Source organism: Bos indicus, chromosome 29, assembly GCF_029378745.1.
Source record: "Bos indicus isolate NIAB-ARS_2022 breed Sahiwal x Tharparkar chromosome 29, NIAB-ARS_B.indTharparkar_mat_pri_1.0, whole genome shotgun sequence".
Taxonomy (NCBI): domain Eukaryota; kingdom Metazoa; phylum Chordata; class Mammalia; order Artiodactyla; family Bovidae; genus Bos; species Bos indicus.
The window spans coordinates 45,911,149-45,926,109 of NC_091788.1; the positions used below are offsets into that span (position 1 = coordinate 45,911,149).

The following is a 14,961-nucleotide window of genomic DNA, read 5'->3' on the forward strand; positions in this document are numbered from 1 at the left end:
AAGCAGCCCAGGCCTTGTGCTGCCCCCTGGTGGCATCTTGTGAAGGAGGGCAGGGCACTCAGCTATTGGAGTTCAACTCTCCACAAACAGCTGGCAGGCTGAGGGCCAGGGAAGGGCAGGGTCCCACTCAAGGTCAATGGGCAGTGGAGGCAAGGCAAAGCTGGGTTTGGCGGGCCTCCCTCCCACTCAGTGTACCCGACCATCTGCCTCCGAGTCTCTGCTTTCCCTTTCTTCGTGGCCCACCCAGGCTTAGAAGCACCAGGCTCAGAGAAACTATGAACTGTGGGCTTCTCTGGTGGTCCAGTGGTTAAGATGCCATGCTTCCAGTGCAGGGGCATGGGTCCGCAGTGCACGGATAAAAATAAATAACTAAAATAAAATAAAAAAGACTCCGAGCTGAGAGAACAACTCCAAATTATATTTTATTTATATAAAAAGGGTGTATTTAGCAAAAGACACACTGAGAAAAGAGTTGTTATGGCCCAGGAGAAAAGGCAGGGAGGCCATGGGCCTTCTGAGGCCCTGCTGGGGGAGAAGGGGTCTGGGCAAAGTGGATCAAAGTCCTGGGTAAGTGCTGAGTGGTGGAGGCCACAGAAAGGAGACAGCTCCAGTTGGATCAACACTGTTGGCAGGTCATGGGTGAGACTCACAGTGACCTCGCTGCTAACTCTTTCGGGGGGTTCCAGTTAGTGCTGCCGACTGGAGTTAAGAGCCACCCCACTGGTTCCTGGAGGGTACCCACCAAAGGACACAGGACAGGAAGCCCAGGACGGGAAGTGCAACTCGGGGTGAAGGCCAGGGAGAAGCAGGTGCTCTGCAGTGGCCAGGAAAGGTCCAGAAGCTGAGGTGGAGTCGGGTCCTGTTACGTGCGGGCGTTCCGCTCTGTCTCTGCCAGGCACTCTCTGACGAGGGCCCGGGCATGGATGATGCCTGGGGTGGGCATGGGCAAGTAACATACAGGATCTCAGCGACCCTCCACAGTCGCAGGTCTGCCCTCCAGAGGAAGACCCCTCCCTCACACCCCGTTTCCTTTCAGTGAAAGGGACTATAATCTAATGAGGGACTCGATGACATTAGAGGTTTAGACGTTAACCAGCAAATTTACCCCGCTGAGATACAGCGTTGGATGGCATCACCAACTCAATGGACATGAGTCTGAGTAAACTCCAGGAGTTGGTGATGGACGGGGAAGCCTGGTGTGCTGCAGTCCATGGGGTCGCAAAGAGTTGGACACAACTGAGCGGTTGAACTGACTGACTGAAATACAAATTCCCTGGTCCTTCCTTAGAAACTGACTCAATTTCAGTTCAGTTCCAACACGTCTCTGGATAGTGATCCTTGCCCTCGTCTAGGCTTGGTTCAGGCGGCCTCCAGAAGTCTTTCCTTCCCTACCTTGTGAAGAGTTGTTCAGTGTTTGCCTCCTGGCCTCACTCACCTCTCTTCAGGCGTTCCATGGCGCTCTTGCTGCCAGCATAGGTGGGCCGGATCTCTTTGCCCATCTCTTCTATGACAGACAGCAGGTCGGTGTAAGTGCTCTGGGAGCCCTGGGCGCCAGGTGGTTTCATTGCCTGCGTCAAAAGAGAACAGGGCAGTGAGTTCAGGCCAACAGGGCACCTCCAGTCCTTATCCCACGGGCAGTCCCTCAGCTCCGCTCACCTGCACATAGCCCATGGAGGGAGGCCCAAAGTCATTAAACAGTGGTCTGAAAGGGCCAGCGGCTCCCGGCACAGAGCCCGATGGTGATGGGACACTTCCAGCTGCAAGAGGAGCGAGTAAGCGGTCAGCGCGGGTCAGGAGCGCCTCCTCCCGGCGCTCCAAGCCTCGGACTAGATTCGCCCCGATTCCCTCCAAAGGCACGCTCCATTCCAGGCCGCTAAACTTCAGGACAAGCCCCCCTCCCGCTGCGCTCAGCCAACAACCCTTACGCGACCACGCCCACTTTACAGGCCAGCAAACTGAGGCTCGGCGAGGACAGGCGGCGGGCCTAGCACACTGCAGAACTCGGGCCGTCTTCTCTTCGGAGACCTTGACCGCCCGGGCAGGCAAGCAGGGATGGAGCTGGATCCTCACCTGTCGGGACCGGGGTGCCGGGCCCAGGCGTGCTGGAGCCGGGGGTGCTGCTGGGGGCGGGGGCGATGGGCTTGTAGGACATCCCCAACTCCTGGGTGCGGCGGACGCCGGCCGGCCGCTCCTCCCGGGTTGGCTGCCTGGCCTCTGAGCCGCACTCTGATTGGCAGGCCGGCAGCACGCCCCTGGTAAATAGAGCTCGGGCCGGAAGGGCGGGCGGGCACGAACGATCCTTCACTCCCGATTGGCGCGTGGAGATGTCACTCGGCCCTCCTCATAGGCAGAGACCGGCCCCAACAGGCCGCAACCGCTGCTGATTGGCCTCCGCCTTCCGGACCTCGCACCTGTCTGCTTCGGATTGGGCGGTGGCCGACACCCTCCACAATTGGAGAGTTCGCGGCCCGGGGCCGGCGCGCTTTCAATCCGATTAGTCCTCAAGCCTAAGGGGCGGGGCTTCGGCAGCCTGAGAGCTGGGTCTGGTCCGCCGCGGTTCGCGCCGAGCTGGGTTCCCCGGCGCGGGTGCCGCCCTCGCACCTCACTCACGTTGCTTTGTACGTCAGCGTCCCGCTGCCCCGTCCCGGTTCGGCTGGGTTGTGGCCGCCGCTGCCGTCACCGCCGCGGCGCGCGCGCGCGCGCCTGTCCTCCGCTCTGGGTGCCGGAGGACGCAGGGCTTTGACGTTCCCAGCCCCGCGCCCCACCCTGTGCGCTTTTACGTCACCTTTCACCGGTTCCACAACCTGTCCCCGATTCGCGCATGCGCCCTCCCCGAGGCCTCCCCCATATGTTCCCATGGCAACGGGTCCTGCACCTACGCGGGTGATGCGCCTCTCCCTTCCAATTGCCTGGACTTCGGGTCTAGGTTGGTGTAAGGTCCAAGGGCGACTTCAAAGACTCCTCAGCCTGCCTCTCCCCCCCCCCCCCCCCCCCCCCCGCAACCCCACCAAATCCCCATGCCGGTGACTCATAATGACAATCGCAGGAACAGCTCACCTTGAATACTTAAACTGTTTGTCGGGCCCTGTACTATGGACCGTCCTGGATCATGGACTACAGCACCATCTGGGGTCAGACTGATGGTTGGAAGCTTAAATCACGTCCGCTAGCTGTTTGGCCTTGGGCAAATCACTTCAATAGGCCTCAGTTTCCCCGTCTGTAAAATGAAGACATTCAGTTCAGTTCAGTTCAATAGCTCAGTCGTGTCCGACTCTTTGCAACCCCATGGACTGCAGCATGCCAGGCCTCCCTGTCACATCGCCAACTCCCAGAGTTTAGTCAAACTCATGTCCATTGAGTCGGTGATGCCATCCAACCATCTCATCCTCTGTTGTCCCCTTCTCCTGCTTTCAGTCTTCCCCAGCATCAGGGTCTTTTCCAACGAGTCAGTTCTTCGAATCAGGTGGCCAAAGTATTGGAGTTTCAGCTTCAGCATCAGTCCTGCCAATGAATATTCAGGACTGATTTCCTTTAGGATGGACTGGTTGGATTTCCTTGCAGTCCAAGACACTCATAGGGTTGTTGTGGGGATTAAAGGAATATTCATAAAGTGTCTACTGTTTCATTTCCTTTTTCCTATCCATATCTCCACTCAGATCCCTCCCCTCAAATCTCATTCCTCACAACCCTGGATCTTAGACTCTCCTCCAAACATTAACCTTTTTCCTGAGACTCTTCCTCCTCCTCAAAATCTCATGCCCCTCCCCACCCCACCCCCACCCCCGCCAGCTCTGTAGATTTTTTTCATGCCGAGGACATTGTTTATTCATTCAACAAACATTTTCTCACTCCATCCTCCATCTCAGGCCTTGTGCTGGACACTGATGGAAATGAACTAGTCATGGTTTCTGTCCTCAAGGAGATCCTAGTCTCAAAGAGAGACAGACAGGGAAGTAAAGCCACACAATAGAGTAAGACAGTGTGGATTCCTGGGGCAAGGAATTCCAGAGGGACAATTCCTCTGGAATTCAGAGTAAGGGTCCAGCCTTGTGACATCACAGAAGGCTTCCCAGTAGAGGTGACTTTCAATAGGTGAGTCAACAAAGAAACTGATGTTTTTATACAATGGACTCTTATTCAGCAATAAAAGGAAATTATCTACTCAGAAAAAGACACAGACATATTGCTAAGTGAAAGAAGTCAGTCTGAAAAAGACACATGCAGTATGATGCCAATGATATGACATTCTGGAAAAGGAGACTTATACAGAAGGTAAACAAGGTACTGGTTGCCAGGAGTTGGTGAGGGGTAAAACTGAGTAGGTAAAGCATAATCTGGAAATTGGAAATGAGTGGAGCCCATAAGAACACAGACAAAAAGCACTGCACCCTCGTTGATGATGTGGTTTCCCATGGGAGTATGGGCTAACAATTCTCGATGTTGGAATGAGAAGTTACAGGTAAGTGAGGAGGAGGAGGACGCTAGAATGATCCATGTGGTAATGGACCAGAGTTGGAGATACCAATAGGAACTCATGTTTAGCTTGATATAAGTACAGTTGGTTATATGCAGAAATACTTAAAATGTTTTCTATCCACAAGTTGGTGTACATATATACATCCTCATTCTATTAGAGTGCCTAGAAGCAACTTAACAGCCAGATCTTGGTTTCAAATACCATTCTCCAATAAAATGAAGCAGAGTTCCTTGGAGAAATGGCTGACTCTAGGACTGGGACCCGAAATATGCAAGATAATTCTGGAACAGCTAGTAGTGCCAGAAAGTAAGAAAACGCTAAAACAAAACTCAAAACTCCCAAACCCAAGCCCCTACAGTGATGGGGGTATGTCAGAGGGGCACAGGAGCCAAATGAAAGAGCTCTCAATGGCCAAAGGTGGAGCACTTTGAGCAAGAAAATTGATAAAATAGTACTGGATTATAACTTGTATAAAATATATATTGATATAAAAAATAGTGAGCAAATAAATGGAGAAAAGACAAATCGACCTTTAATAGGATTGGATGTAATAGGAGAAAGGAAATGAAATGAGTAATTTTACAGCACAGAAACCTGACAGAAACACTACTCTCAGCCAAGTGATCAGCGTCAGAATCAATGATGATGTCATGTTGATAATATGGATAGTATATGTTGGGATGAGAACGCCATTCTTTTTTAAATATTTATTTGGCTGTGCTGAGTCTCAGTTGCAGCATGTGGAATCTAGTTCCCTGACCAGGGCAATTGAATCCCAGCCCCCTGCCCTGGGAGCCCAGAGTCTTAGCTACTGGACCACCAGGGAAGTCCCAAGAACCCCATTCTAACTGTGGTAGAAACAAGCAAATCCCAATTTAGGGACATTCTATAAAAATACCTGACTGGTATTCCTTAAAACTGACAAGATAATTAAAAAAGAAAATTCTGTAAAACCATCACAACCAAGAGCACCCTAAAAAGACATGATTTCTAATGTAAATGGTGTCCTGGAAAGCACTCTGGAACAGAACAAGGGAAGAAGAGATGAAATCTGCATAAAATGTGGTCTTTAATAATAATGCATCACTATTAGTTAATTGGGCTTCCCTGTGGGCACAGACCGTAAAGAATCTACCTGTGATGTGGGAGATCCAGGTTCAATCCCTGGGTTGGGAAGATCCCCTGGAGAAGGGAATAGCTACCCACTCCAGTATCCTGGCCTGGAGAATTCCATGGACTGTATAGTCAGTGTGGTCTCAAAGAGTCGAACACGACTGAGCAACTTTCACTTTCACAAGTGTTCTTGCCTTGAGAATTCCATGGACAGAGGAGCCTGGTGGGCTACATAGTCCATGGCCTCGCAAAGAATCGGACACGCCTGAGCGACTTTCACTTCACTTCGCTCACAGTTCATGAGCAGTGTCAGAAGTACCATTCTAATGTAAGATGTTACTAGAGTGTTGTGGTTCATTCTGTGTGTCGATCTGACTGGGTCATGGGGGTGCCCAGGCCGTAGGTCCAACATTATTTTGGAGTGTCTTGAGGGAGCGTCTGGATGAGATGCATTGAATCTGAGTACTAAGTAAAGCGAATGGGTCTTCCCAGTGTGGGCTGAAGATCTGAATGGAAAAAAAAGGCTGAGTGAGGGAGGAGTTTTGCCTGCCTGACCTTTGAGCAGGGTCACCAGGCTTTTGCTCTCAGACTGGAACTTCCCACATCAACTTTTCTGGTTTTGGGGCCTCTGGGCTCGGACTGGAACTATATCACCAGGTCTCCCATATCACTAGCTTGCTGACTACAGATCTGAGGATGGCTCAGTGCCCATAATTGCCTGAGCCGATTCCTTAATAATAAATATCTTTACACTGACACATCTCTTATTGGTTGTTTCTCTGGAGAGCCTTGACTAACACATGGGAGAAACTGGATGTGAGGTATTCAGGAGCTCCCTGTCCTGTCTTCAGTATAATTCTGTAAACCGGGAACTACTCTTAAATAAGTGGATTAACATCCTTATCGGGGTGATGGTTACCTGGCTGCATATGCATGCAAAAACTCACTGAACTGTACACTCATCCATGTTACTGAATGTACATTATACCTCAACTATTAAAAGTGAAACTGAGACTTCTCTGGTGGTCCAGAGGTTAAGAATCTGCCTTCCAGTTCCAGGGACACAGGCTTGATCCCTGGTCGGGAACAAAGATCCCGCACGCTGCAGGCCAACTCAGCCTGAGCACTGCATCCACTGAACCTGCACGCTCTGGAGCCCATGCTCTGCAATGAGAGATGCCCCACATGCTGCTGCAAAGACGCTGCTGCTGCTGCTGCTGCTGCTGAGTCACTTCAGTGGTGTCCGACTCTGTGCGACCCCAGAGACGGCAGCCCACCAGGCTCCCCCGTCCCTGGGATTCTCCAGGCAAGAACACTGGAGTGGGTTGCCATTTCCTTCTCCAACGCATGAAAGTGAAAAGTGAACGTGAAGTCGCTCAGTCGTGTCCGACTCCTAGCAACCCCATGGACTACAGCCCACCAGGCTCCTCCGGCCATGGGATTTGCCAGGCAAGAGTACTGGAGTGGGGTGCCATCGCCTTCTTCACTGCAAAGACCCAGTGCAGCCAAAATTAAAAATAAATAAATACAGTGAACTTAACGTAAAAATCTCAACTGACAGCTTCTCTTGGAAAACCAGGAGATCCTGTAGCTCTAGCCTATTCCAACTGGCAGCAGCCAGTGGAGCTGGAAGGCAGGTGCCCCCTTTCGACGGGGGAGGGGTTCTTGGCTCCACATAGTTGCCGCCTGCTTATTGGTCTTTCTAGCCCTGGTCCCTGCTCCAGCTGTGTCTGCTTGGAACTTCTGGGCTAACAGCCTTTTTGGGGTGGGAGGGCGTGTGGGGGATTTAGGGGAGCTGTGGGCACTGCTGATGCCAGCAGATACACGGCAGCCAATTAAAACCTCCCCACCAACCGTCCCCCCTCCCCAGTTCCAACCATAGCACCTACCAAGCTGGGGCCAGTGGGAGGCTGACCTTGAGCAGGGTCTGCTCTTCCCCTGGCCCATGTCCATCATTCTCCCCAGCCCCTGCAGAGGGGACAGATTTCTTCTCTGGCAGTAATGCCATCTGTGCATGTCGGTGGAGGGTAGGGGGAAGGAGGGTGGACCATGGCTCCCAGACAAGCTGCAACTCCCCCCTCATCCCCAAGCCTGCCAGACTGGCAGAAGAGATCACCTAATTGGGGATTAAAGATTAATTGTGATCTGCCAGGCAAGTGGTGCTGAGGCTGCTGCAGCCAGCCCTGGCACCTCGGTGTCCAAGCTCCAGACTGAGCAAGGTGCTGGTGGCTGCCTGCCTGATCTGTCTCAAGGCCATCTTGTTGGCACAATCACTGAAAGCTCCTCCCCTTTCTGGGCCTAGAGGTCAAGTTCATCCTTCCTCCCAGCAGGTGGGAACGGTGGCTGGTCATGCAGGGCTAGAAGAGGCCTCAGCCTGTCCAGGGTCCACTCCGACCTGAAGGCTCCCTTTCTGGTTGGCACTGTGACTCTACAGTCCCCAGGCCTAGCTGAAGTCCCCCTGATGCTTCTTCCTAACATGTGTGACTGTATGCCAGTTCCTCATCCTCATGGAGCCTTCCAGCGCCAGGCACAGGGACTGGATCATCCCAGGGGGCAATGGGGGGCCATGGCCAGTTTCTGGATAGGAGTGTGACAAAACGCAAATGGCATTTTAGAAAGAAAAATCTGGCAGCACGTGCTGCACGGCCGGGAGCAGGGAGAGGGCAGTGGAGCTGGGAGAACTCCCGCACATTGCTGGGACCTGGCTCCCAGGTCCCTCGATATGGAAAGTGGGGCTATGAAGACCATGGCAGGGCTGGAGTGAGGAGCTGTATCATTTGGTTTCCCTGGGAGGCAAACACCAAGGTGAAGTTCGGAATGTGAAAAAGAGGAAGTATGATAAAGAAGGACTGGGCAGAGAGTTGCTGATTCGGGGCTGACCTGACCACACCTCGGCTAAACTAGAGCGGGGAGCTTGGAACAGAGCCCACTTGTGTGCGCGGTCAGTGGCTGCAGGCTCCGGGGAAGAGTGAGGTGTGTGCCCAAAGGCTGAGATATATCCTGAAGGGGCCTGTCAGCTCCCTCACCCCCTGCAGCCCACCAGCAAGTTCTTTCTTGCAGGGAGCTCTGAGCTGTGCCCCTCTAAGAGGAAATGGGAAGGAGCTTGGGAGAAGCCCTTAGGCACATGGTCTTCGGTTGTAACCTTGGATCCAGAAGAGCACTTCACAGGGTGAGGGGCCACCATGCACCCACCTCTGGGAGAAACAGGTTGGGTTTACTCATTTGGGAACATTTCCCAGTACTTGCTCTGGGCTGGCTGCAGGATCTAGGGAGGGCCCCTTACCCACCCAAAGTTCACAATCAAGAGGACTTCACTTTGAGGGCCAGATACCTGCAGGATGAACAAGTGAGCAGTGGAAGCTGTGTCCCCAGCTCGAACATGCTTTATTGTCAGAGAAACAGAGCTGGGCAAGGGGGCTTGGTGGAGGAGGGGGGTGGAGGTGTTGCAGGCAAGGGCTGCGCACACTGGCCAGGGCAGGGAGAAGAGGGGGAGGGGTCCAAGCTGGAGGTGAGGGGCTCCAAGAACACACTGGCAGGCAGTGGCTCTGGTCCCAAGTCCTGTCTGCTGCTTCCAGCTTCTGTGCAGGCTCAGCGAGACATCATTCGCACAAACTCTGCCAGGACAAAGCCAACATTTCAGTCTGCTCTCTGGACCTCGACACCCTGGAGTGAGGCGAAGATACTGGCTTCGAGGTGGGAGGGGGTGTGGTCAAGGGCAGGACCTGCAATGGAGTCCCCTGAATTTGGTGGAGAAGAGGGGCTTTGTCTTATGGGGGAAAAAAAAATCTTGTAACTGAACCTACTTTCCTCTTTGCTTTGGCTGCTAGGAAGCTCGGGAACACTTTTGGGCCTACCTTGGAAAATTTCTACACACTGACTTTCCTTATGTGTGTTAGTCACTCAGTTGAGTCTGACTCGTTGTGACCCTATGAACTGTAACCCACCAGACTCCTCTGTCCATGGACTACTCCAAGCAAGAATACTGGAGTGGGTAGCCATTGCCTTCTCCAGGGGATCTTCTTGACCCAGGGATTGAACCTTGGTTTCCTGCATTGCAGGCAGATTCTTTACCATCTGAGCCACCAAGGAAGCCCTGACTTTCTGTGAAAGTGAAAGTTTCTCAGTTGTGTTTGACTCTTTTCGACCCCATGGACTATACAGTCCATGGAATTCTCCAGGCCAGAATACTGGAGTGGGTAGCCTTTCCCTTCTCCAGGGGATCTTCCCAACCCACGGATCGAACCCAGGTCGCCTGCATTGTAGGTGGATTTTTTTTACCAGCTGAGCCACAACGGAAGCCCAAGAATACTGGAGTGGGTAGTCTGTCCCTTCTCCCGCAGATCTTCCCGACCCCAGGAATCAAACTGGGGTCTCCTGCATTGCGGGTGGATTCTTTACCAGCTGAGCTATGAGGGAAGACTTTACTTTCCTTGGCTTCCTTTTATTATTTAATCCTTGTTTTCCCTCTGTTGGGAAGGGGTAGGCTTCCTGGATCTAGACGCTGGCTCCATCCACTTCTTTTGCTAAGCACCCTCGCTTCCCTAAGAACCGACTTTCTCCTCCTTGTGGGGTTAAGCCTGGCTTCCTCCCAGGTTCTCCTGATGGTTAGCCGGCAGAGGAGATAGGTGTGCTTAGCACAGAGCCTGGCACACACACAGCGCTTGAGGCTCTTCCTCTGTGAAAACTCGCGCAGGGTCCGCGGTGCTGAGCGTGGGGGAGCGGTGGGCTGTACCTTCGAAGTCCACCAGGCCGTCCCCGTTGAGGTCAATGTCGCGGAGGATCTCGTCCACCTCCCGCTGGCTGAGCCGCTCTCCCAGCAGGGCCTTCAGGGCCGCCCGGAGCTCACCCAGGCTGATGCAGCCGTCCCCGTTGGTGTCGAACTGCGGCGACACCGGGTCACGAACCAGTCATTCATTCGCGCGGCCCCGCCCTCACCGCCGACACGCAGGCCCCGCCCGCCCCGGCCCCGGGGACCCCACCTCCCGGAAGGCGTCCCGCAGCTCCCGGACGCCGATCATGTCCGCGGTCTCCGCTAGCAGCTTGGGGCCCATCAGCTCCACAAAGTCTTCAAAGTCCACCTTCCCGCCACCTGGGGGCCACGCCCAGAAGAGACCCGGAACCATCAGAGACCCCTGCCCAGCCCTGGCCTCCTCCGCCCTCCCCTCCTGGCCTGTGTCCCTCTCCCCGCCCCACTGAATGGGCCTTTCCCTCCCTCGGGGTCTCCTAGGCTGTGTCTCCTGCTGGCTTCCCTTAATTTTCCTGAAGAGCTCAGTTGGGCTCAAGTTCCTGACTCCAGTGACCTGGCTGTGTGACCTTAGGCAAGTCACGGGGACCTTTCAGAGACTGGCTGAGTGCTAAGTCGCTTCAGTTGTGTCCAACTCTTTGTGACCCCATGGACTGCAGCCCGCCAGTCTCCTCTGTCCATGGGATTTCCCAGACAAGAGTACTGGAGTGGGGTTGCTATTTTCTTCTCCAGAGGATCTTCCCAACCTAGGGTTTGAACCCCGGTCTCTTAAGTCTGCTCCGTTGATAGGCAGTTTCTTTACCACTAGCGGAGACTGTTGCCTCATCTAAAAAGTGGGCATGCTAGCCCTTGACCCACCCACCTCACGGGGGATGGTGAGATCTCTGGAGGCAGAGAGCTTGCCGTGAGAACGACCAAAATCCCAGGTTCTGGGAGCCAACCTGTGTAGCCACCTCGGTTCCCTGAGCTGCCCGGCTGCCCTGACCGTGGTCATGGCCACTGGAGAACTGGGGGTGGGACAGGTCTCAGGCACGTACTGATTTGCTGGGAGATCTCGATGAGCTCCATCTCGGTGGGCATGTAGCCCAGTGTCCGCATGCAGGCCCCAAGCTCCTGGTAGCCGATGTAGCCGTCCCGGTCTCTGTCAAACTCCTGGAAGGCGGCCTGCAGCTCTGCCAGGCAGGGCGGGGTCAGGCCTTTCTGCATGTCCCCTGGGACCCCAGCCTGGATTAGACCTTCTCACCTTGGTCCTGTCATGCCCTGCTTTCTAAACAGTTGTTTCTCTTTGCTACCCCAGGGTCTTTGCAAATGTCATTCCTTTCATTCACTCTGCAAATATTTAAGGGACATCTGCTCTGTGCCAAGCGCTACTCTCGGTACTGCAGATGTGGCAGTGAAGAAAGAAAAAGATGAAGGAGAGAAAGAGAGAGGGAGGGGAAGAAAGAGAGAAAGGGAGAAAGAAAAGAAGGAAGGAAGAGAGGAAGGAAAGAAAGAAAGGAGAGAGTGAAGGAGGTGAGAAAGAAAGAGAAAGGAAAAAACAGTCCTTGACCTCATGGAGCTCACATTCTGGAACATTCTTGGTCTTTATGCCACCTATTCAAGGAGGTCTTCCCTCTTAATTCAGTCCCCTCTGGCTCTTCGGATCACTTCCTTGAGAGTGCATAGCACCATTTGTACTGGCAGTTGACCTGTTGACATCTCTCTCCAGAGGACACAGTCCAGATCTATCTGGTTGGCCACGTTTCCCGGTACTCAGAACTGGGCCAGGCCCACAGTGGGCACCCAGGAAGTGTTCGCTGGATGAATAAAAGGGGGACCATGTCCCGCTGGGCAAATAGAAGCAGGAAACTGACAGCTTGGGGTTCTCTCAACCCCACCCTGCTCAGTCTGGTCCCCATCTTCCCGCTTGGATCCCCTCCAGCCTGCTTGCTCCCAGGTCCTCCTGGAGACTGCTCAGACCCCCACCCAGTGCCCCCCACTCTGGAAACTATAGTTCTTTCCCCAAGCCTTTACCTTCAATCTCCTCTGGCCGCAGCTCCCGGTCCTGAGGGAAGACAGAAGGGTTAAGAATTCCCTGGACAACCCCCTAGGTACCTGCACCTCCTCTTTCTTGTTCTCTGGGGCCCCCCACTCAGCCCCACAACATGCAGGCACTCCTTCCCTCCCACCATTCATGCTGATGGGCTGGGCATCTGGGCCCCCCTTCCTGTCCCCTGTGCCCCGCTCCTGGAGCTCCATTAGCCAGAGGTGGAGCTGGGGTTGGGCAGACCCTCCGGCTTGGCCATGTCTCTCTTGTTCTCTCTATTCCTCTTTGGGGGCCCTGTCTCTTCCCTGCCCATCCCCTTGGTGGCTCCTGTCGCCGCTGTTTCTCTGAGACACTCTCTGCCCCCCTCTTCTCTCTTTCCTGGCCTGTTTCCCCAGGCCCCCCCCCCGTTTTGATCTTATGTCTGTTTCTCCATGCCTCTCTGTCCCCCACATTCCTAGATCTGTGAGCCTTTGCTCTGAGATCCCCACTCAGTCCTCTCCCCCCCACTCAAGGAGAGGCAAGACGTGGGGGCAAGGGTAGGGACCGGAGGCAGGCAGGTGGTGGCCGTACATACGAGCTGGGTGGCGGCGATGCTGGGCCGCAGAAAGATGCAGGCGGGCCCCACCACGCTGCTGAGCACGGAGTAGCCCTGGACGCCCGGCCCAGGGGCCCCCGGCTCCTCGGGACTGGGGCTGGGGCCCAGGCCATGGCGGGACCCCCCTGGGGGGGAGCCAGGCCACTGCCAGCGGTCCTGCAGCAGAGCCAGCCATGAGCTGGGGCAGTGACCCCTCTCCACCCTCACTTGCCAGCCTCTCCCGTTGTTAGAACCCAGCACAGGACAGTGGAACCTCACCATCAACACTCTCGACGAGAAGGGTCCACTCCCTTACTGTTCAGTGGGGCAAACCGAGGCCCAGAAAGGGGGCAAGGCACAGGGCCATGGTCACTCCAGAGGGCAAGGGCAGCAGCAGGAAGGGGGCAGTTGGATGGGCAGTTGGGGGGCCTGACAAGCTTGGCAGCAGAAGGCCCAGAGATCTGCAGGAGCCAAGACTATGATGGGTCAGAGTCTGGGGTCTGCCAGGGAAGATCTTGGTCGACAGTGGGGGGCGCCAACCCACTCATCCCCCTGCTGTGCCCACCTGTGACCCCAGTCGGGCCCTGCCCACCCCATCAGACCCTTTCAGGGTCCAGCCCAGCCTCCCGGCCTTGCTTCTCCCCCTTAACCCTCCTACCTTAGGCGCCCGGTGCCGGGGCCGCTTGGCACAGTTTCCCATGGGCCCTTGAACCATGCCAGTCCTGGAGTCCCTGGGGCAGCCCAAGGCTGGGCCTCAGAGGATGCTGTGGGCTCCCACCAGCTCCCAGTGAGAGTCTGAGATCACTGCAGGGGATTTTCCGAGGGTTTTGTGGGGAAGATCGCGGGCGGGTGGGCAGGCGGGGAGCCCGGGGCACAGGGGCTTGGGTCCTAATCTGGGATTATCTCTGAGCATCTCTGCTGGTGAGGGTGGCCACTTGGGGCGCAAGGCCCCCCCTGGAAGGCACAGCTTCCCCGTGCTCACTCCTGAGGGTCTTGCAGACACGCCCTCTCCAGCATTCTCTCCCTCCAGCCCAATCTGGAGAGATTTAATGTCTTCAGAAGCAGTGCCTAGACCTGGGAGGAGGAAGCCAGGTGCCTTGATTGCCAGGGTGGGCTGGATCATCTCTCCAGGAAATGGCAGACCCAGGAAGCACCTGCCCCTCCCAGCTGGACCCCTGCTGTCACCTCAGAGCATCCGCCCAACCTGCCTGCCCTCGGCACCCCTGCCTGGACCTGCCCCAGCCTGGCTACTTAGGCGAGGACCTAAGGACAGCTGACTGGGCTCTGCGGTCTGGAAACAGGGCTCAGTGATGGCAGAGGTTGTGGGGGATGCCAGCCTCTCTCTGGACAGCTGAGTGGCTGCTGGCCCATCCATCAGAGTGCATGTCTGAGCTCCCCTCCCTGGGCTCAGCCCTGGGTTTGTCCTGTGGGGCCCCGGCTAAGGCGTGCGGTCCCCGCTGTTCCCTCACGGTTCCCTCAGCTGAGGATGACCCCACACCCCGGCCCCCTTTACCTGCCCATAGGCGGCCTGCACCTGAGCCTCCAGTTCCCGAAGGAGTGCCCGCCGCCTGGTGGCTGCTGGGCTGGCAGGGGCCCGGCTAGGCCCTGGCGTGACCTCGGAGGAGGTGGGGTCCCCCGTGGGGAGGCTGCCATCTGCCGGGCCCTGGGGAAGGGCCATGGAGACGAGCGCTTGGCACCTCCTGCCGTCTGAGGGGCACTGCCCACTCCACTTTCCCAGGGCCTGCGGGAGGGTGGCCTTGTGGGCAGCTGCAGGTGTGGTTCCCGCAGGGTCCCTGCTACTCTTCTTCCTCTTTCCGGCTCCAGGGGCTGGTGGGCCCCAGGCCCTCCAAGAACCCCATCTTTCCTAGCTCCCTGGACCCCTCACACAGCCCCTCCCTGAAACCCTACCTTGACACCCACCGCGCTCAGGCTGCCACAGACCGTGCCCGGGGCTCCTCGCGTCACAGCGGCCTCTCTGCTCATCTCCCCATATGCCCCTCCGCCTCTGAGTCTGTGTTGTTCTCTGC

The 14,961-nt window shown here is 55.6% G+C and overlaps 2 protein-coding genes across 5 annotated transcripts; both read right to left on the minus strand.

The window, feature by feature from the left end:
• Positions 1-397: 397 nt before the first annotated feature.
• CDK2AP2 (cyclin dependent kinase 2 associated protein 2) lies at positions 398-2,748 on the minus strand. 3 transcript variants are annotated; one of them, XM_019955244.2, is made up of 4 exons: positions 2,071-2,748; positions 1,657-1,757; positions 1,436-1,568; positions 398-930 (listed from the first exon to the last, which is right to left on the minus strand). In XM_019955244.2, exons 1-4 carry the CDS (start codon positions 2,150-2,152, stop codon positions 863-865), a joined length of 384 nt encoding a protein of 127 aa, XP_019810803.1. In that variant the 5' UTR covers positions 2,153-2,748; the 3' UTR covers positions 398-862. The 3 variants fall into 3 exon arrangements, with proteins under 3 accessions (XP_019810803.1, XP_019810804.1, XP_070639333.1); XM_019955245.2 differs by having other exon boundaries at positions 1,945-2,121; XM_070783232.1 differs by lacking the exon at positions 2,071-2,748 and adding an exon at positions 1,926-2,062.
• A 6,203-nt stretch (positions 2,749-8,951) lies between these two features.
• CABP2 (calcium binding protein 2) lies at positions 8,952-14,641 on the minus strand. 2 transcript variants are annotated; one of them, XM_070782430.1, is made up of 6 exons: positions 14,448-14,641; positions 12,348-12,378; positions 11,372-11,506; positions 10,570-10,679; positions 10,323-10,470; positions 8,952-9,204 (listed from the first exon to the last, which is right to left on the minus strand). In XM_070782430.1, the coding sequence occupies exons 1-6, from the start codon at positions 14,610-14,612 to the stop codon at positions 9,179-9,181; spliced, it is 615 nt and encodes a 204-aa protein (XP_070638531.1). In that variant the 5' UTR covers positions 14,613-14,641; the 3' UTR covers positions 8,952-9,178. The 2 variants fall into 2 exon arrangements, with proteins under 2 accessions (XP_070638531.1, XP_019810094.1); XM_019954535.2 differs by lacking the exon at positions 14,448-14,641 and adding an exon at positions 13,593-14,044.
• Positions 14,642-14,961: the final 320 nt, after the last annotated feature.

Excerpts from the sequence above, each read along its gene's own strand:
- CDK2AP2 (XM_019955244.2), bottom strand. The coding sequence starts at position 2,152 with ATGTCCTACAAGCCCATCGCCCCCGCCCCCAGCAGCACCCCCGGCTCC. Across the intron at positions 1,569-1,656 it reads CCTCCATGGGCTATGTGCAG|GCAATGAAACCACCTGGCGC; the intron begins GTGAGCGGAGCT and ends CTTTTGACGCAG. Across the intron at positions 931-1,435 it reads CATGGAACGCCTGAAGAGAG|GCATCATCCATGCCCGGGCC; the intron begins GTGAGTGAGGCC and ends TGCCCACCCCAG.
- CABP2 (XM_070782430.1), bottom strand. The coding sequence starts at position 14,612 with ATGGCCCTTCCCCAGGGCCCGGCAGATGGCAGCCTCCCCACGGGGGAC. Across the intron at positions 12,379-14,447 it reads TGCAGGCCGCCTATGGGCAG|GACCGGGAGCTGCGGCCAGA; the intron begins GTAAAGGGGGCC and ends GTCTTCCCTCAG. Across the intron at positions 11,507-12,347 it reads GCGGCCAGAGGAGATTGAAG|AGCTGCAGGCCGCCTTCCAG; the intron begins GTAAAGGCTTGG and ends CCTGCCTGGCAG.